The 20,214-nt window shown below is 39.8% G+C and overlaps 1 protein-coding gene across 2 annotated transcripts in view; it reads left to right on the plus strand.

Moving 5' to 3' along the window:
• Window positions 1-20,214, plus strand: part of PTPN11 (protein tyrosine phosphatase non-receptor type 11) — a 30,432-nt gene that overhangs the window by 4,059 nt on the left and 6,159 nt on the right. The window contains exons 2-13 of one of the 2 annotated variants that reach the window (XM_076353145.1): window positions 805-927; window positions 2,112-2,306; window positions 3,461-3,653; window positions 4,896-5,012; window positions 5,531-5,644; window positions 10,584-10,680; window positions 11,299-11,378; window positions 11,501-11,659; window positions 14,782-14,913; window positions 15,809-15,963; window positions 16,620-16,687; window positions 17,348-17,499. In XM_076353145.1, the coding sequence (XP_076209260.1) occupies window positions 805-927; window positions 2,112-2,306; window positions 3,461-3,653; window positions 4,896-5,012; window positions 5,531-5,644; window positions 10,584-10,680; window positions 11,299-11,378; window positions 11,501-11,659; window positions 14,782-14,913; window positions 15,809-15,963; window positions 16,620-16,687; window positions 17,348-17,499 (1,585 nt within the window). The remainder of the gene's footprint in view (window positions 1-804; window positions 928-2,111; window positions 2,307-3,460; window positions 3,654-4,895; window positions 5,013-5,530; window positions 5,645-10,583; window positions 10,681-11,298; window positions 11,379-11,500; window positions 11,660-14,781; window positions 14,914-15,808; window positions 15,964-16,619; window positions 16,688-17,347; window positions 17,500-20,214) is intronic. The other variant, XM_076353146.1, reaches the window with a different exon arrangement.

The raw sequence follows: 20,214 nt of genomic DNA on the forward strand, positions 1-20,214 counted from the left end.
AATAAGTCTCTCAAAAGTTAATGCCATAGGTGGGGACACTGAGCTTCTTAGATATAGACCATATACAGCTCTCCTTTGGCAGGGCACTATATTAGTCATTCAGAAGGCTGTTTGTGGGTGGTGAATATCAATATGAGATTCCTCGGTGTTTGTATTTAAGCGGGATATATTCGGGCCAGAGAAACTGCCATGGTAGTTAGAAGACAGAGCGGTGCTCTTGTGTCTGGCAGCGGTCAGCACCACGTTCTCTTGAGGAAGGTGGAAGAAGACTGGGCAACTGAATAGGTTGTCCGCAAGTGAAGTTCCTTCCTGACCCCTATCAGCTGGTGGTCAGCCTGTGCCCTAAAGCATGAGGTTTTGTTAAATTTTTAACCTTTAAAGTGTTGTCAAGTGTTACTTTGGATGTTTTGTTTTATTTTTAAGTATTTTTCCTGATTGTATTTCCGTTTCTTTGCATGTCCTGTCTTCCAGGAGTAAGGAAAATGCATGACTTGTGGTCTCTGTTTATATTGTAGACCTTTCTTTAATATCATTTTAATCCAAGCAGTCTGAATATGTATAGATATATCCCTTTCACTTACAAAGCATCTCTTACCAATATGTAAAATTGCAATGTAATATAAAATGAACGATTTATACTTTCTGCTAAGATAGATATTCTTACTAATTTAGGAACAAAATTCAGTACCTCCTGGTTTTGAAGCTGTTGGATTGTTCTGTTTAGTCTTGTCATGTAAGTTAACTCTGAAAACCAGAAGACCATCTATTTATTTATTAACACTCTTTATTTTTAACCTTTCATAGATGGTTTCATCCAAATATTACTGGGGTGGAGGCAGAAAACCTACTGTTAACAAGAGGAGTTGATGGCAGTTTTTTGGCACGGCCCAGCAAAAGTAACCCAGGAGACTTTACGCTCTCCGTTAGGTAAGTTTAAATGGTTTTTTTGTCTTTTTCCCCAAATTGGTAAGAGTCTGCATTTGATGCTGTTCTATGGAGAAAGAGTTGTAAATTAACTGCTTGTAAGAGATGAAAGAATACATGGGTCACTTTTTAGTCTGTTGTTCACTTTTTTCCCCTCTTTTTTTTTTTCCCCTCCCGTTTTCTGTGAAGAGGTTCTCAAATACTTTTACCCAACTTGGGGAGACTATAGGTTGGAGGGTGGTGAATTCTGATTCTGCGGAGAGACAGAAAAAGTTAAGGGGAAGCAGAAGTAGATTCATAATAGCATTGCTTTTAGCCCTTTATAAATCTGTTTGATAACCATCTGAAAGTAGCAGAGATGATATGAATTACTGATCAAGCACATGCAAGAAAATGCTATCCAGATTCTCTTCTTACAGGAAAAGTCAGCAAGTTTTTAAGGGCAACTGTGGTGCTATTTCAGCTTCCAAAATAGGCCTTTTGTAACACTTGTCCCCTGACACTGTGTGTGTCGTGGTAGGGATGGGGAAAAGATGGCAAGAGGATGTAGATAAAGGAAAAGGGAAAAGTGGGATTGGTGATAAGAATAATGCTGCTTGGATACCTTTGAGATAACGGGCCTTGTTGAGAAGAAGGGGACTCTTTCAGAGAGCTGTTCTTCATTAATACTAGAGACTTTGGGAGCAAATGACTTGCATCAGGCAAAGGCAACTGTTTACTGAAGGAGAGATCTTAGCAGTTAGTGTGAAATTCTAGGGAAAGGAGCAAACAAGCTCTGATGGGTGTTTAGAATGCTGAATTCTTCTCTCCTCACCCCTCCACCCTTTGTGTTTGTGTGTGCAATTCTTGGAGGTCTGAGGGATTTCTATTGGAGATCGTGAGGCCACAGAGCTTACAGTGGCTTCAAAGATTCCTTTGTTATGGAATTAAGGGTTTTTTCCCTATTCTTCCTGACTGTTGGACAGCCACTTCCCCTTCTTGCAAGCCACTGAAATGTGGCTGAAGCACACTTCAGAGGTACATTAGCTTAGCTATTTTACAATATTTCAGTTGGAAAGTGATGCAAATGTAGTAAGTATGGATTTCTCTAACTCAGATAACAGAACACTAAATACAAAAGTGATTGATTGGAAATCAGCTGACTTGTGTGCTTTATTTTTTTTTTCCCCCTTTGTTTCAAATATTAGACGAACTGGAGCTGTCACCCACATCAAGATCCAGAACACAGGAGACTACTATGACCTCTATGGAGGAGAGAAATTTGCTACGTTGGCTGAGTTAGTCCAGTATTATATGGAACATCATGGACAGCTCAAGGAAAAGAATGGAGATGTTATAGAGTTGAAATATCCGCTGAACTGTGCTGATCCTACATCTGAAAGGTCAGAGAAATAATGGTGAAAACCTCAGTGTCCATGCACTTAATAAATGTATGTTTTATCCCTATTAACACTACAGTCAGCTCCCTTTTGATGAAAGGGTGGCCACTATCTTGTACTAAAAGTGGTCCCACTGATTTCGGTGAGGTGACTTGCAAAATAGACTAATAAACATGATTAAAGGAAAACCAATCTAAGCCCGAGAACCTATTTTCTTCAGCATTCTTCCTGGTGTGATACAATACTAAAAAAGAGGGCATAGTTCCCTTTATTTTTACTGGGAGAATGTTTTATTATAGAAGTTCTCCTAAAGCTTCCTGAAGCTGTTATTACTGCAAAGAATTCCCAGGTGTATTTCTGAGCATATATATACAGTTTTTCCAGCGGTGGGCCTATGTGTAAGAAAGTGAATGACATGCAAATCCTCAAATTGCTCAAACTCATGTTTTTAGGAGCATGGCTAATAAGGAGAATCTGAGGCTTTAGACCTGACATATACTGAGGAAGTATGTGTATGTCAGAAATAAACCTTATGGCCAATAGATATCAGTTTATTCTCAGAGGTGAAAAAACAAGGAAAAACATTAAAACAAGTTCTCTCACTCCTCAGAATGGCTTGTGTTTAAGAGTAGTGGGGAGGATTATTGCCTTTTTGGCCATGTCTCTTGAAGAATTGAGATTGATGTGATTATCCTGTCCAGTTCCTAACGTGATGGAAGGGTAAGGTCTCAAAGATGCTAAGTTCCCACAGGTTTATCAGGAAAGTGCATCCTCGTGAAGGAAATAAAAGAAGAATAGATGCCTTGACTGAGGAAAAGGTTGCAGTGTAAGCTCGTGTTTATTGGACACCACGGAATCCATTTGGACAGTTGTAAAGGATCCAAATCAAAGCTTCATTTGAAGATTGCGTGAAATGCAAATTTCAGTGCTTATAGAAGTGCTTGCTTTGAAGTGTTTCTGTAATCACTCGTGTGTATGCACATGTACACTTCCAAGGCTTATTTTGTTTTTTATTTTTATAAACTGAGGCTTTCTGTAGACCTGGACATTGTTGTTCAGTGTACGTAAGCATTTTACTTTATAATAAATACTTAGTGGATTCAGCCATGGCTGGAATGACAAATAGGGTACCTGTCTATATCTTACTTTATTTAAAGGTGGTTTCATGGGCATCTCTCTGGAAGAGAAGCTGAAAAACTATTAACAGAAAAAGGAAAACATGGAAGCTTTCTTGTGCGTGAGAGTCAAAGCCACCCTGGGGACTTTGTTCTTTCTGTCCGGACAGGAGATGATAAAGGAGAAAGTAATGATGGGAAATCTAAAGTGACACATGTCATGATTCACTGCCAGGTATGATGAAGCACGTGCTTCTTTAACAGGGCTACTTCCATGGGCAGTGGGTTTATTCTAACAGGAGGGCCGTCTTACACTTCACTACAGGGAGCTGAATACATTTCCCCTTTCCCTGTGGTACTGTGCGCTATGTATCATCTGTTTGATCAAATTGACTAATTTGATAGCATCAAAATTCTATTAGTGGTGGGGTGTTTTTTTTTTTGACCGCTTGCCTGACTGAATCATGCTGTCAAGTACCTTCTAATAGATTTGCTTTTGATTGCATCGGAAGTCTGTCTCAAATCCTCTGCTGATGGAGCCTCTCATGTTCATGAATCTTCTTAAGCGATTTGCAGTCTCCTGGACAAATTATATAAAAGTATGAGTAATTGGACAAATAGAGATCCATCCGAGCGTATCTGTTTCTCCTGTCAGTTTATAAAGTTGCACCTGATAGATGATCAACGTTCTGTGAAAATTTTGAGTATTGAATCCAAGGAACAGTTTTACATCTAAAGCTTGAATTTAATATAGGGTGGTTCTTCAGTGAAGTATTACTAAGTTATAGTCGTTTGACATTTTCATATATGCCCATGGGTTGCTATTTAAAAAAAAAAAATCACAAATTTTGTCATTTTCTTTTTGTTTTGTTATCCTAAAAGACAGTGCAACGTCTTAATTGTTTAAAAACTACTAAAATGCAGTAACAGAAATAGTTTGGAGATGGAAATGGCTTACCAAGACTGTAAAAGCTAAACTACCAGAATTTTTTTTTTTTTTGAGAAAACCCCTTTGATTTGCAGTTAACTACTAGTAGCATTTATGACATAGAAGAAAATAACTTAGCATTGCTTCCTTAAAATAGGGATGGTGGCAGTCAATAGCAGCCTTTCAGGACCCAATGATACTCTTTTAGGAATTTGAATTGATTTCCAAGGCTATCTCCTGGATTCTAGTCATGTAGCTCAGGTAGCCTGCTTGAGCTGACTGAACCTCAGTTCAGAAGGAATCAGCTCTCCTGAAAAGGCAGATAAAATGATTTTCAACTAGATGACAAAAAGGATAATGTCCTCCATAGTGTGTGTGTGTGTTTCTTTTTATTAAGGTTCTACCATCCCTTAGAAGAAGGATTTTACTAGATTCTTCTACATATGGTTTTAAAGAGAATTTCTCATATGTTGCATAGCCTAAAGACGATACTAGAGTAGACTTCATTGTATGAAGTGCATTTATTTTGATGAGCATCTGTCTTTCAAGGATCTAAAATACGATGTTGGTGGAGGGGAGAAATTTGACTCTCTGACAGATCTAGTGGAACATTACAAGAAGAACCCTATGGTAGAAACTTTGGGCACAGTATTGCAACTCAAGCAGGTGAGTGAATGGAGAAGACACCACTAAGCTTTGTTATCTTCAGCATATATTGTTGAAGTGCAGGCTTTTCCATGTGTTCTGTGAGACATCATTTTTTTTTTTCTTTCCTAATGCAAAAATGAAGAATTAAACTTCGTGAAACAGGATGACAAAGTCATTTAAATGGGAACATTTTTTTTTATATGCCTGTGAAGGATAGACTCTTACGTCTCTGATGCGTGCAGAACTTCTCTTGGTTTCATCGTGGTCCATAGGGATTGCAGGACTAGTCCAGAAATGAGACAATGTATTGAAGAACAACCGAGAGACTTTAACTAAAAGCAATTGTTCCCTGCCCCCTTCCTTTCTACCCTCACTACCCTTCGTTGTATGAATTGTAAAGTTTTGAAGTCCAAAGAGATGCCTGGATCCTAGAACTGCCTATATAAAATATACTTAGTGTAGGAGATTTGTGTTTTAACTGTCTTCTCACAATTGTCACTGGTTATACCTTTGTTTAATGTTTGTATCTTTCTTAGCCTCTGAATACTACCCGTATTAATGCTGCAGAGATTGAAAGCAGAGTGCGAGAGCTAAGCAAGCTAGCAGAGACTACAGATAAAGTCAAGCAGGGCTTCTGGGAAGAATTTGAGGTACTTCATTACGTTCCAAGTGTTATGGTATTAAATCTCTACACTACTAAAAAGTAAGGTTTGTTACTGCCTTCCTGAGATTTTCTCATCTCCCCCTCTGTCACTTCAGATCCCTGTTCTTGCTCTTCCATCTCCTGTGTCAGGTACAGCATGGATTAAAATTTTACCAGTTCCACTCTTGTGTCTGCTAGTAAAATGAGTGAAATATTTGCCTTTTTTCCTGATTCTAAGAGCCAATGATGTTCTTCAATGCTATTCATTCAATACCTAGCACAATCCCTCCTGAATATCCTCCCCATCATGAGGAAGCCTTATGTACAACTCTGGCCCACCAGGACAATTAATCAGGTTGATTCCTGTGGTCCTTTTCTTCATGTGGACAGGAAGAGGCCTGTAGGTTGGATTAACGTTTCTGGAGGCAAAGGACTATTTCCTAGCCTACATTACTCTTGGTGACCAGAGTACTAGTACAGTAGTGGTATCTGATGCAGTTGCAATATGTCAGATGTATTGTGCATATGAGGGGATTGCACCGTGCTTTCTGTTGCACATCTCAGTGCAGAGGATGTTTCGGTTTGCACTCTGCTGTGTTTGGGAGGTTGGGTACCATCGCTTTAAGGAAACTTTGGTGTGATTTCTCAGTCAATATATGCTCTTGCCCTTGAGTTTGTGGCTTTTTGATAGCTGTTTTTGGGGATCTTAAAACTATTGTGAAGCAGTAACGGCAGCAAGCTCTGACATGAAGCAACATTGATGATAGGTATTCCTTGGACTCCTGGAGATTTATTTTTGTTTTGTTTGGGTGTTTAATTTCTGCCTGCAGCCAAAACTCCATTTTCCCCTCAGAAAGTAGCATTGCCTTTCCTTCTGTCCTATCTGCGCACCTCTTGTGTGTGTAACATAGCTGTGCTGGCCCAGCTCTCCCCTTCTTTGAAGCGCTAATGATTTCGGGGAGCTACTTATGTTTGAAAGAAAATACAGCTGAAACTGTTAATTTTTCAAGCAGAGCAAATGAAGTGTGAGTGTTAACCAACACATTCCAAACTACTTGAGTCTAGCCTGGGTCCTAACCCATCTCTGACAACTGGAGTCACTTAACAGCTACATGCATGTGATGGTCATAGCCAAAAGCCTTAGAAGTGTCTTAAATATAATGGACTGGTTTATACCCCACACACGTAAGAAAACCACAGTGGAGTCTGAAACTCCACCAGCAGGTGGCAACAGGAAACTGGAAAGTCCTGATCTTTGACAGAGAGGCAGGTTTTGGCTGTGTAATGCTATTTTGAGAAACTTCTTGAATAGTGACGGATTTGCAAAGCAGCCATTCTTGAAGAAACTCTTTTTTTGATCAGACATATTCATTAGCTGAATGTACTGTCCAATCTGCTCTGAGATTATTGTCAGGAGGAGAAAAATAAATCCATGAAAAGCAAAAGACTCTTACCAAAGAGGTAACACATTTCACTACGAATGTGGATGGAATATAAGAAGGTGAGGTCATGGCAGTGGGGAAATCATAAAATGAGGGTTAAGCTTTCTCCTCTCTCTTCCCCTGTGCCCAGTGCAGGGGGGGCAGTCCTTGACCCAGGACTGCTCAGTGTTCAGAATCCCACCTGGAGGGGGAAGCAAACCAGCAGAGGCTGCTCTGGCCATTGCTGAGGACTTGGGACTGTTTTACCCTGACAGTAGAGTGGTGGATCCCCTGGGGAGCAGTTTTCATCTATTGCTTGTGAACCTCCCCTGGAGGTAAACTGGCCTCAACCTTTGACTTGCTTCTCTTGCAGAGTTTAAGACATGAACTCTGATATGGGTCCTGAAGGGTCAGGAAGATTAGCCACACCTGCTCTAATTGCTAAGACTTGCATATGGGAATTAAGTGCTTTTTGCAAAAAAGTCTGATTAGTGGTGTGCTTTATCATATCATGACACAGTCACGTAGATTGTGCCTGTGATCACTGTGTGGTTTAGGCTGAACATACGTTTGCAAGTTAGCCAAGCAAAAGGGTGTTTGTTGGCTTCCCTGGAGACTCTAAGCTTACCTTACTCTTATTCAGAGGGCATAAAAAGGAAAGTGTGCCCTGTTGGCTTTCCCTTCTTGTAACTGGTGCTGGCTTACTAGAAGCTATGTGAATAAATATCTGGTTTGTTTTTTTTTTTCTTTTTCTGGAGGGAAGCACTTGTGTGGTGCTTTTAGGAATGGATTGTTGATGTGTCAAAGTATGAATGAACTATTACTTGACACTTATGACTTCTTTTCTGAGCTCTGGTCTTTGTTGAATAAATTTGTCTTGTAATGGATTTATCAGTTGGTCCTTAGAAGGAAAGTCTTTTCCTGTCTTTTGGCTTCCTGAAGAAGAGTATTTGCTAGCATGCCAGAAGTGTTAGCCAGAAAAAGTAAATGTAAGAAATGAAAGATTTTACCTGTGAGACATTCCACTTGTCTTTCCCCTTCGCTGCTGTTAGTGAGGTCAGCACTAAACCTTATTTTTTTCCACTGTGTTTTTGGAAATTAAGCAATCTCATAGCAGCATAGCAGTTTTCATGTCATGCTTTTTCATTCACCTCAGGTAAGCTGTAGCTGTCAGCCTTGGTGGCAGGAGGCAGCGGGGCAAACTCTAGGTTGTCCATGGATCTCTGCCTGTGCTGTTTATGATTTGGCAGTCCAGATGGTAGTTATAAATTACTTGTCTTCAGGCATATTTAAGAATGTACCTCTTGTCCCGTGAACCATTAGACAGAAATGTTGACAGTCCTTGTAATGGTTTTGCTTCTGAAAAACGGCTCTTTGATGAGCATAATGCTTGGATGTTGCAGTGAAATTGAGGACTGTGTTTCAGATTTATTGTTGCATTGTGTACATCTCTTAATGGGCTTGTTAGAAGTCGTTGCTGCTCACGGATCTCTCCTCAGGGATGCTCAAAGCAATAATGATTAACTGTATGAAGTGAAGATGTGTCTGAAGCTATGGTTTCCACACTCTTAATTGTTTCAATTTTTTAACCTGCTAGCAAAGTTTAGCTTTCAGTTCTTTTGCTTGGCGTTTCACTTGGCTGAGACTCAAAAGTGTTAATATTATATAAAGGTGCTCTCTGATAATGGCACTTGAAAGACTCTTGCAGTGTGGCAAGAGATGAGCTTACTGCGAAGTGCTGTTTCACCCATCGCTAGTAGTAGCAAGCAATGCTTTATGGGGATATGTTTTCTGTCTTTTGCTTCATAGGCATGAAACCTGGCAGCTCTCCTATATTGTTTTTGTTCTTTGGTTTCCCTGTCTTTAGGATGAGCCTAATTGTCCAAGGTCACTAAGTGAGGTAGTAACAATAACAGAGATTGAAATAGAAGTGAGCAAATGTGCCTGACACGCCCAAGCTTTAAAGTAAAAGCAATCTCTGCAAGAGTATTAGGAGTGGTAATAACAAGGGGAGCAGCTTTCAAAGCCTGAGTGTTCCTTTTAGCCAGGCCAGTACTGCTTTTGGGATTAAAACTTGGAACAGAGGTCGAGATTCTGGTCCCTCCAGCTTTGTTGCAAGTAGGGGGACTTGCTACTAAGCAACATGGCTGTGAAGTATGGACTTGCTGTTGTCCCTGTCATATTAATTGTGAACTAGGCACTGAGAAATTAGCTCCTTGCCAACAGGAGAAATTCCGTGCAGATTTATTGTTTCTGCACTAGGATGATTTATGGATAACCCTGTTGGTAGTTACCTAATGCACCCCCCTCCTCCCCCAACAGGGTAATATGAGAAAGTCTGGGCAAAATTTTGTACTGGTTTAGTGAAATGGCCTTGCATTGGTAGAAGAGAATAATTAGAGCACTTAAAGTGGTACTTGGCTGTGGTGGTGGGTTGTGCATTGGCATTTTACCTGTCTCATCCATACCTTTGAAAATACTGTAGCATTCTCATGTGGACTTTTGTTCTAGGGGAACAGACAAGGATATCTTCCTAATATTCTGCTTCTAACTGCTGAAGGACTTTTTACTGTGCTTGATATTTAAATACAGTTGCTTGTGTTGATGTGCTTTGTTGGGTTTTTTTGTGTGCTCCTTCCTCCTCTTTGGCTGTCTAGAGTTGGTCTGGCTGCAGCTTGCAAGGATCCGCTCTTGTGGCGTTGCTGTAGCACAGCATTTGTAATCTCAGGGACTTGTTTTGGGGACTTTCCAGCAGTGTTACTACAGACTCACTGTAGCTGAAGGAGTGGAAGAAGGCTGGTAAGGCCTAGAGGAATCCAGTACAGCTCAGGTAGAGAAGCACTGGATCGCAAAATGCCTTACTTCTTTGCAGGTTGGCAGTGTTTTGAATGCATTAGTTACTAATCTTTATTGGTACTAAAGCTAATGCCAGTTCAGTGGAAATTTTTTAACTCCTTACCTGCCTGATTCAGCAAAAAGGAGAAATGCGATAGTACTCCTAACTTTTATGCTTGGTGAGAAAGACCTAGTGATAAATATGTTTATTTGGACCTGCTCTGTAGCGTGCTGCTTGTGTTATTTGATTTATTTCGCGTGCCTTTTAAGACGGCCAGATTTCCACAGACAAAATTTTGTTGTGGTCCTTTGTAACCAGTTATATTTTCCTTGCAGTGTTTTACAGCTAAAAGCTTTAAGGGACCAACTTGCATCTGCTTGGTCAGAACAGTATCATGAGGACTTGCTGGTTATCATTTGTGGTTTAAAGAAGCTTTGAATTCATAGATGTTTATAATTATCAGGTGGAAAATAGCTTGCCTTGTCACTCATGTTCCTGTGTTTCTTATATACCTTGTGAGCAATGCTGTACTAAGTCTGAATGGAGAAATCCAGTACCCTCCTCTCTCTCTGACTATCTGGCATTATAATCAAGTGTTACCCTTTTTGTGAAAAAGGATCGCTGTAATGATGGCGAAACAGTCCATACTGCTTTTATTAAAACTAGTTATTTGTGCTGTTTTCGTTTAGACTTTACAGCAGCAAGAATGCAAACTTCTCTATAGTCGTAAAGAAGGTCAGCGTCAAGAAAACAAAAACAAAAATAGATACAAAAACATTTTACCCTGTAAGTATTGATTTCTTTCATTATAATGTAAGCCTGCTACTTTTCTGTGCTTTATTTTCTTAGCTTGTAACTACAGGGTTAATTAGTCACCACTGTGCTTTTTCTTCTCTTTAGTGATAATTTCCCCTCTTATGTTGTCAGTATTAGTCCATGCAATTTCCAATTTGTGTTCAAACACTTGCACTTTGTAGATAACGATATTTTGATTCCCAAATATTGTTTTTATCTTTAGCTTTCATTTAAAAGCGTCACATCCCTAAACGGTTACTCAGCAAACTGGAACGCTTAAATTTAAGAGGATTAATTTGTGGTACAAAACTGCATGGTGCAAATCCAGCAGCCGTTTGCCTTGACTTAGTGCTTGACTGTCCATGTACTCATGAGTTACTAGGGGTCGCGAACACTTATTTTGATCTAGTTTGTTATGAATTGGCCACTTGTTTTAAGAAATGGCAAAAGAGGAAACGTTGAATATTCTAGCCCCTAATTTACTGAGTTTGATAAGTTAATAGCTTCTGGTAGCAGTAAGAAACGTACCTGTCTGTGGGATATTTAAAAATAGCTGTGTGTTCACAACTGTAGGATGCAAGTGCTTAACATACATATATATTCTTCCAGTTGATCATACCAGAGTTGTTCTACATGATGGTGATCCAAATGAACCTGTTTCAGACTATATCAATGCTAATATTATTATGGTAAGTATACTCCTACCTGCAGGAATCTTGTTGGCACAGCCCATGTCTAGTCTTGAACATACCTAAATCCAAGTTAGTCTTGTAACCATTTGTCACCATTTGTTAAATTGTTTTTTCTCTAGCCTGAGTTTGAAACCAAGTGCAACAACTCAAAGCCAAAAAAAAGCTACATTGCTACTCAAGGCTGCCTACAGAATACAGTGAATGATTTTTGGAGGATGGTGTTCCAGGAGAATTCTCGAGTTATCGTTATGACAACAAAAGAAGTTGAAAGAGGAAAGGTAAAAACAGACTCTCAAACTGGCCGTAGGAAAGGTCAAGACAGTTGAATGCAAGTAAGGACTAAACTGGCTGTTACATTGATTTATATGCTGAAATCTGGTGTGCCACCACTATCTTTGGAGACCTGGAAGGTGCTGAGTGTCCTTTTATATTGGTGCCCGTGGGAATTGAGGGTACACTCTTATCATATCATCAGGACTCCCTTTTTTAAGGGTTGACTGATTAAATTTTATCCACTGAATGTGAATCTATGTATTTTAAAATGATTTAGGGAATGGGGCACTGGAATGCGAGATGTAGCCAAACAGGCATTCTGCATGCTTGAAGGGGTAAACTCCCTGTTCCTGTAACAAAAGTATTGCTATTTATTTTATCTTACCAAGCTTGTATAGACTTTACTAGAAAAGCAGAATTGTGGGGTGGAAGTTACTGCCTCAGATTCACCTCATTCAAGTCACATTTACTAGGCTTTACCAGAGTGCTGTTCTCTCTTCTGGCTTTACTTTCTATGCTTGAATTTGATAATATTCTTACTATGTGCTCAGCTAGTGATTACAACTGAAACTGTACCTGGTTAGAAATCCCTCAACCAAGTGTGATTTAGCACTTTTATTCCTAAAGTCAGGTCCTTTGCCTTTGACTACCCTGTTCTGCTTGAAGACAGCTGCCTGTTCAGCCTCGGGAACCTGCGAGCCCCTTGAGAATTGCTGTGGCAGTATTTAATGCTCTGAAAGAGGAAATTTTCCTGCAATGGTGTATGCCAAGAACCTCCATTTTACCTTTTAAGTGCAGAGATCTTGTCTTATTCACTGTCTTCTGGCAAATCTGAGGCTATTACTTTGTTTCTGGGTTCTAATGACATGGCAGGAAAGAATAGGAAATAGTCGAATACTGATATTCTGGCAATGGTCACATACCACTTCCTGTGTATAGTATAGTTTTATCTTTGGAATGTGTTGCTTCTGATCTTTTTTTCTGTTTGGTAAACAGTTTCTCTTCTCTTTTTTTTTCTTTTTTAAGTTTCTCTGCTTTTTCCACGTACCGTTGTCCACCTTTTTCAATAATCCGATGATCTATTTCTGAATGGAAAGCTCTTCTCTTGTTAGATGAGTGTCACTTTTGAAAAACATTGAATTGAAAGTATAGCTAATGTTCTTCTGTGGGTGACTGATAATTGTGGGGGTTCCTTACCACTGCCACAAAAAGAAGAGGCTTTGTGTATATGTACTGAAGACAAATAGCAGTAGATTTTATGGGCTTCTCTTCTTAATCTAGGTATCAAAGCTGCTGTGGTGTTTGTAGAAACTCTTAGACTCTGTCTTGTGGATTTTTTTAGGCTTTGTAAACTTATGCCCATTCATCACCCTTATAAAGGGGCACGATATGTGTTTCCTTCCTGAGAATGAACTGAAGGAGGGAGACGCTACCCTTTTCCAGTGACCTTCCTCTTAGGTCTTTCTCTTGGAAGAAGAGAAATAAATTATGGGGTTGTTTTGGAAGAGTTGACTTGAATACACTTAGTACATTTATTTATTTATTTATTTTTATAACCTATGGAATGGCCTATGCTCCTCTGCAGTTTCTCCATGATTCTTTCCAAATTTTGCTAAACCTGTTTTCTGTGCTCTGGCTGTATAAAACATTTTAATGTCTGATTACTTAGCTGCTGCGTGCACCGATTATTTTTTTTTCTTTTTTTTTTTTTTTTTGATGCCTATTTGACTTCTTCAAGAATTGCAAATAACAGTCCTGATATAAAATGAAAGCTTTTTTATCTCAGGCCAAGATGCTTTCAGGTCTGCAGGAAGGAGAGAAACCTCTACATCAGAGATGACTTCACGTTGCCAAAGGAAGTGAGGAACTATGAAACATCTCAGATCTGTACAGAGTTCTGAATATGCTTTAGAATGCGCTGTAGAAGCAGCAAATACTTACAAATTAAAGTAGTGTTGTTTTGGAGGCAGTCCATTGAACTGATGATACATGCATCCCCTCTATCAGACTAAAGCTTGTTTTAACATTCTGTGTTACTGTTCAGACTTGCTATACCAACTGCTCTTGTGTTCAGAGTTCTGTATTGAAACTGAAAGTTATGTTGGCATATGTGAAGATCGACATCTTTTCTTTAGCTTGTACCTTTTTGGAGATGGCAGGGAAAGAAGGGCAAAAGTAACAGAAAAGCATCTTGTTGCCTAAGGAGGCTGGAAAGCATGTGTTCAATCATCTCTTACTGTATCTTGCGTTGGCAGAAGGAACTTTCTTGTTGCCATGTTTTCTCATAAATACGCAGTAGTAACTGCAAATAGGAAATGTTTCTCTGTAGTACTTGGTGTTTGGTCTGCATTTGCTATTGCTGGAAGCTAAATTTCTCATTTGATACTGTGTGGACTTGTATTACATTCACAGGCTAACAGGAGTCGCTCTTCCCTGAGCTTTTACAGGAACCAAATGAAAGTAGTAATAGGTGAACCTATTCTTCAGTGGATGGAATATATCCCTGGCCAAAGATAATCTTGAGAGAGAAGCAGCACACCAAAAGCTCTAAATTTCGAAACCTACAGGCACAGGAGGCTTTAGTCCCCTGCCACGGGGAGCAATTCTTTGTTGCTTTGGTGATTGAATCAGAGAGCTATGTTAGCCCTTTCTGCTCTAAGTGACAAAAAAGCAAGCATCCAAGTTTCATTTCTGCTAAAAACGGCTTATACCTTTGACTTGTATTTATTTTGCAGGCTGTTGGGTTTTGATTGTAGAATAGCCTGTAAGGCTACAGCATTCCACTGGAAATGCTCAGTATTTTGCAACCTGTAGTTGGGTGGAGATACAAGTAACAGTGTTTTAATCTCCGGGTTTTGAAATTGTCGAGGCAAAGCAGGTACTAAGATGATCACAAAAGCTGCTAAAAGAAAGATTGCCTCTACCTATTTGTCTGAAATCATCCGATGTTTGTTATGGGGAAGAGAAACTTCCCCCTAAAATGTACTTTACCTTGTCAGCTAGCTGCCCAGTTGGCGCTAGTAATTGTTTTCTATGTATTCAGAAATGAAAGCTTCAGAAATGTGTTTGTTAACCAGTTTACAAACCAGCCTTTCTTCTTACCGATTACTCTTTTTAAATTTTGCAGAGTAAGTGTGTCAAGTACTGGCCTGATGAATATTCCTTAAAGGAGTACGGTGTTATGCGTGTTAGGAATGTTAAGGAAAGTGCAGCACACGATTACACACTAAGAGAACTTAAGCTTTCTAAAGTTGGGCAAGTAAGTATGTTAGTAACTCTGTCCTTCTAATTTAGGTTGCAGATCACAAAAAAAAATTTTGCAGAAATAGACTGTTTCTTTGGAATCAATAAAAGCACTAAGAGATTAATAAATTGAGCCCCGTCTCTTTCTTTGAAGCTCCAGGTTTAGTTCCATACATCTTTTGCTTTGTTCTTGGGATAATTGAAGATTCTTATACTTAAGCATGTTTTGGCAGAAGATGCACTGCTGCAGAGCTTTGAGGGAATTTAGAAAGAGGGGTGTTGCTTTTAAGTAATCACACTTAAGTCTAGCTAGGCATTTGCTCCCTTTCATGAGATGGTTGCACTAGAAAAATGGTTGTGTGTGGGTCCAGTATGTAGAAAGAACACTTAAGGGAAGGAATGCAAAAGATGAGGAAGGAAACAGTGAACTAGTGCAGAAATAGCACTTCCTTGTTAAGGGACAATTTGGATCAGGGTGCAAAAAGAATTGTGTAAGAAGCAAATAAGCAGGATGTGTTAGATTGGTACGTCCGTGGGATGGAACTGAGTGGGAAGAAGTGTGTAAGGTAAGTGCCACTAGGTGTGAATGATGAGTATGACAGATGAAGGTCCCTTGCTGTTGGTCACCCTCAGACAGAACTTTGCCATGGCTTCTAAAGGTGAAGATGGAAATGTTGTTGGAAACAACTGCATGAGAAAGAGGGAGCTGAGGAAGCAGGTGGTGTGATTGACTTGTCAGGCCACGAAGAACTCTGGCTTGTTCCCTCCTTTGAGAGGTGTGGTGCTGTGGATACTGAGCAGCAGGCTGGATATGCCACCTTCCGATCTGACTCAGCTTTGCCACATAAATGCTTTTAGCTGGATTTTGACCTGAAGGATTTTGTTTTCACATGTTGGCATCTTCCTTCCAGGGGAACACAGAGAGAACAGTCTGGCAATATCACTTCAGAACTTGGCCTGATCATGGAGTCCCAAGTGACCCCGGTGGTGTACTAGACTTTCTAGAGGAGGTGCACCATAAGCAGGAGAGCATTTCTGATGCGGGACCAGTTGTGGTCCACTGCAGGTATGGTGAGCACCACGCTTCTCCTACTCTCTATGCCTTTGGAGTTCTGTTGGATCCCTTTTTTTTGGTGGGGGGAGCTGAAAACTTTAAAAGAAGACAACTTTACCCAAGAGCTACTCAGACTTTCATCTGTCAAAGTGTTTGTGCCTTCTGTTTTGCAAAATGATATATTCTAGATAGGTGTCAAATGGTTACCTTCGAAGCAGGCTGCCTTTCAGAGTGTGCATGTCTGTATGAATAAGAATTGCTGATGTTGTATGAGAAGGTGGTACCAGTCTTGGCTAGGTACATTTCAGGTGCAGGATCATGGAAATTCTAGTATCCTATCCCACCTCCTGTAGTGCTCTCTTCTCAGTCTCACCTTATGAGATACTTCTTATAAGGCAAGGAAACGTTAGATCTGACCTTGTAGTTTTGTTCTGACTCAAGGATGTTAATAAATGCTGAGGTACAGAAGTGCTGTTATGACTTTGGTCTCTTCCATGTTAAGTTGATTGGGTTTCTAGTTACTTTTGGCTGTGTGGCTTGGTTTGACTCTGGCTATAATTTGGAAGTCTAATGTCTCTTAATGTTAGACTCTTAGTTGGACTAGTGTTTTGCTGCCTGTTCAGAAAGAGCAAAACAATTAACTTTTTTTTCCCCTTCTGTTTTTACAGTGCTGGGATTGGGCGAACAGGAACTTTCATTGTGATTGATATTCTTATTGACATAATCAGAGAAAAAGGTAGGTTCCCCCCACTTTTATTTTCTTGTGAGACATTGACAGATACATCACAGTAAAACAACAGGAATGTTGATAGAATAGAAGATTCTAGTGATGCTACAGAGTAGGTGTGTGTGTTTGGCATAGAAAGGATTTGCTCATTCCTCTTGACTTAGCTGGAATCAAAGTGCCGAAACCCTGCTCCAGTTCAGCATAATGAAAACTTTAAGCTGAGGATTAGCCAGGAGTCTGATTATGTTTTTTCTTATTACTTTTCTTATTTATTTTTCTATTTTTCTTTTAAAATAATTCATGAGTGTGTGGTCGTCAATGTACTCCTGCACGCTGAATTTGAGTAACTTGTTTTTGGAGAACGGTGTTGTATTTATGTATAAACTGCCGTAAACACTAACTCGGCATGTATGATGAGCTAGGTTGCATTTAAAGTCATCTTGGAACAGTGTGAAGTGATGCCATTTTCTCCCCCAGGACAGCTTTCCACGTTATGCTGCAGTTCTACAAATATGTGTATTAGTAGTCAAGGACGAATCGTCGTGTTAAATTTAGCAATCTTGCTTATTTCAAGATCATTCAACTACGCTGTGTTCTGCTGGAAGATGAGGACAATCTCTCCTCCAAAGTTTATTTCACTGTTCTTAACATCATGATGATTCTTCCTAGGTGTGGACTGTGATATTGATGTTCCAAAGACCATTCAGATGGTGAGATCACAACGGTCAGGAATGGTTCAGACGGAAGCACAGTACAGATTTATTTACATGGCAGTACAGCACTACATTGAAACGTTACAGCGCAGAATTGAAGAGGAGCAGGTATGTTTGTCCTAGAGTAGAAAATGTTACATAGGAACATGTTCTCATTGGAACAGGGAGCAGTTTTGCTCGTTTGCTGCCTGTTACTTTTGGAGGCCTGACTGCTGACTGTATAACCAATGCATTGTGAAAAGGCTGGGTCTGTAACCTGTTAACCCTGTTCAGAGAAGCTAGCCTATATTTCAATTCATTATGCTTAAGAATTACTTAAGCTATTAGGTGGGATTAGAAAACTGTAAAATAAAAACGGTGTGTTTGGCCACCTGCAGAGCAAGAAAATCATCGGTCTGAGAGGCTTCTCCATATGACTGCAGTTAGTGCTGCTTTTACCTTACTTGAAAATGCTTGCATGTATGGGATCCCGGCCCCCAGTCCCTGCACCCCAGATCTCAAATTCCCTTAATATTGTCTAGTTTTCTGTGCAAGAAGAATAAAAGATAAGTTTCTGTTAATTAATACAGAACCTTGTGCTCTATTGAGCTTTAAAGAGATTTCCCATCTGTTAACTGTATTTCTGAAGTATGATAATCAATTTCAAATGCTAGTAGCTCTAATATGTGTTTTGGAGTCTTAAATTACATGTTTATTAGTAAGAAGTAAGTATATTGGACTGAAAGATTAAAGAATGAGTGTGGTGATCTTGCAGTACATTGTCCAACAAAAAGCAGTTAGAAGAGTGATTTGATGTGGTAAGATGAGAAAAGTTTTGGAATATATGATGACAACCACAAGACCTTCACCTCACTCTTCCTGTTTAAGTACTTCATTGCACTCAAATTTTACAGTCTTTTACAGAAGTTACCTCATCTTGTAATAAAGAACTGACGTTCTACTCACTGTTGCTTTCATTCTCTGCCCTAACCTCTGGTCATCTGGGATTTTTATCTTTTTGTTTCAGAATTTCAGTATCTTTCCTTCTGCAGCTGGCTTCCTGCTCAGAAGGAGATAAACACACACAACTGATCAGGCAGATGTGGGGAGCTGCGCGGTAAGCGCAGTGCCAGGTGTGAGATGTAATCCCTGTTTAGAGACGGAGTGTGCCAGCTCGGGCTTGGCACTCTTGTGTGGCTTCTGGCTGCTTTTGAGTGTGGCAGAGCTTATTTTATATTTGCCTACATGATGTAGATGCACTGTTCAGCAGAGAGGATAGAGACTTTATTCCTCCCCCCAGGACAGCTGTTCTGTGCTCTGAGGGTGATTAGACATGAAGTGAAGAACAAGAAATCCCTCAGGTGTACTGTTTTTTTTCCTGGCTTTGTTGTCTCACTTCGCCTTAGAGCTGCCTCATATCTCTGTGTGTGTCATTATGCAAGCCTTGTATCCTCAGCTTTTTGAATATGGTCTGTTTCTGCTGCTGCCGTTTACAAAGTAGATCTGTAACTTTCTCTTGATCGTTGTAATGGGTTTTGAATAGTATTTTGATACTGAGTGGAGCAGTATATTTCTCCTATAGCGATGAGGCTCGGTTAGTTGTGTTTCATCCTCTGTTCCATTACTAGCTCGGAAGACACAGGTATAAAAGTTTAAGAAACTGGAAATAGAACATTGCTTTACCTCGAGGTCTTGACCTATAACTACGGCTAGTGGCAGCTATAGGAATAAAACAATACCAAACTTCTCGGACAAAAGCAAAGCTTTGCGGTGATTATAGGAACTAATGTCCTGAAAAAAACATTGTGAATTGGGGATGCTCCAAAGCATGTTTTGATAGAGCAGGAAGAAAATTGGCTGAGTAGTAGAATACTATCGAGAATGCTTGAAGTTCACCCCACAAACATAGTTTGGGAATGAAACGCTGTGTTTTGAGAAACTTTAACTTCTGGAACCTCCTTCTCTACGCTTGCTTTAATTGCAGTTGCAAACAGTGAAAGCTGGAAGGAAACCTGGTGAAGTCAATTAGGGCACCTTTACAGGAAAGAATATGAGGTCGTGCTCCCTGTCTGCTTTTCAGTCTGGAAGAACGCAAGCCAGCTCTGATAAGAAATTAGGGAGTCACATTAGCTAGCCTGTTGTCATGCAGGACTTGCAACCAGCTGGGCTGAAGAAGTGGATATGTGAATAGCTGCATCTGTTCACATAGATATGCCTGATTTTTGTTTATATTCAGGAAAAATTTCCCTCCTCTGCTAGCTTTCCCTCCTGCATTGCAATGCTGACAGCCTCAAGGTTTCATAGAGTTAAGTGTCATGTTAAATATTGCCTGTCTTCTTACAAGTGTAGAAGAAAAGCAAAGTGAATTTATTTTAGGGTTCGTTTGTTTGTTTTTTCCTGTGGAAATGTGTATATTCTCTTACATCTAGGAAACAAGTAGTTCTTACCACATTTCTGTTATTCTGAATTAGAAAGGATGATTACAGTGAATTAAGTGGAAGGAAGAGAAGCCAGATACCTAATTTTTCTTGGCTTGTTTTATCTGTTTCAGTCAGCTTAAGTAATAGAAGAACTGACTGATTCTTTTAAAATTGCTTTTACTGTACAGTACATCTGTAACTTGAACTGCCATTCATCATGCAGTTTGGGGAGGGGGGTGGAAATCAAGCCCTAGTTTTGGGCTTCAGAATATTATTGGCAGGTGAGGGGTTTGTACCCATAACGCTGTAGAATGCAGCAGAGCGTGAACCTTTGCATTTTGTTTAAATCTTATTTTTTAGCATTAGCCAGGTAATTGATCTCGACTGGTGGTCTATTTGAAAGTGATTTGTCAGGAGTAAGTAG

Source organism: Aptenodytes patagonicus, chromosome 15 (assembly GCF_965638725.1).
Source record: "Aptenodytes patagonicus chromosome 15, bAptPat1.pri.cur, whole genome shotgun sequence".
NCBI lineage: Eukaryota > Metazoa > Chordata > Aves > Sphenisciformes > Spheniscidae > Aptenodytes > Aptenodytes patagonicus.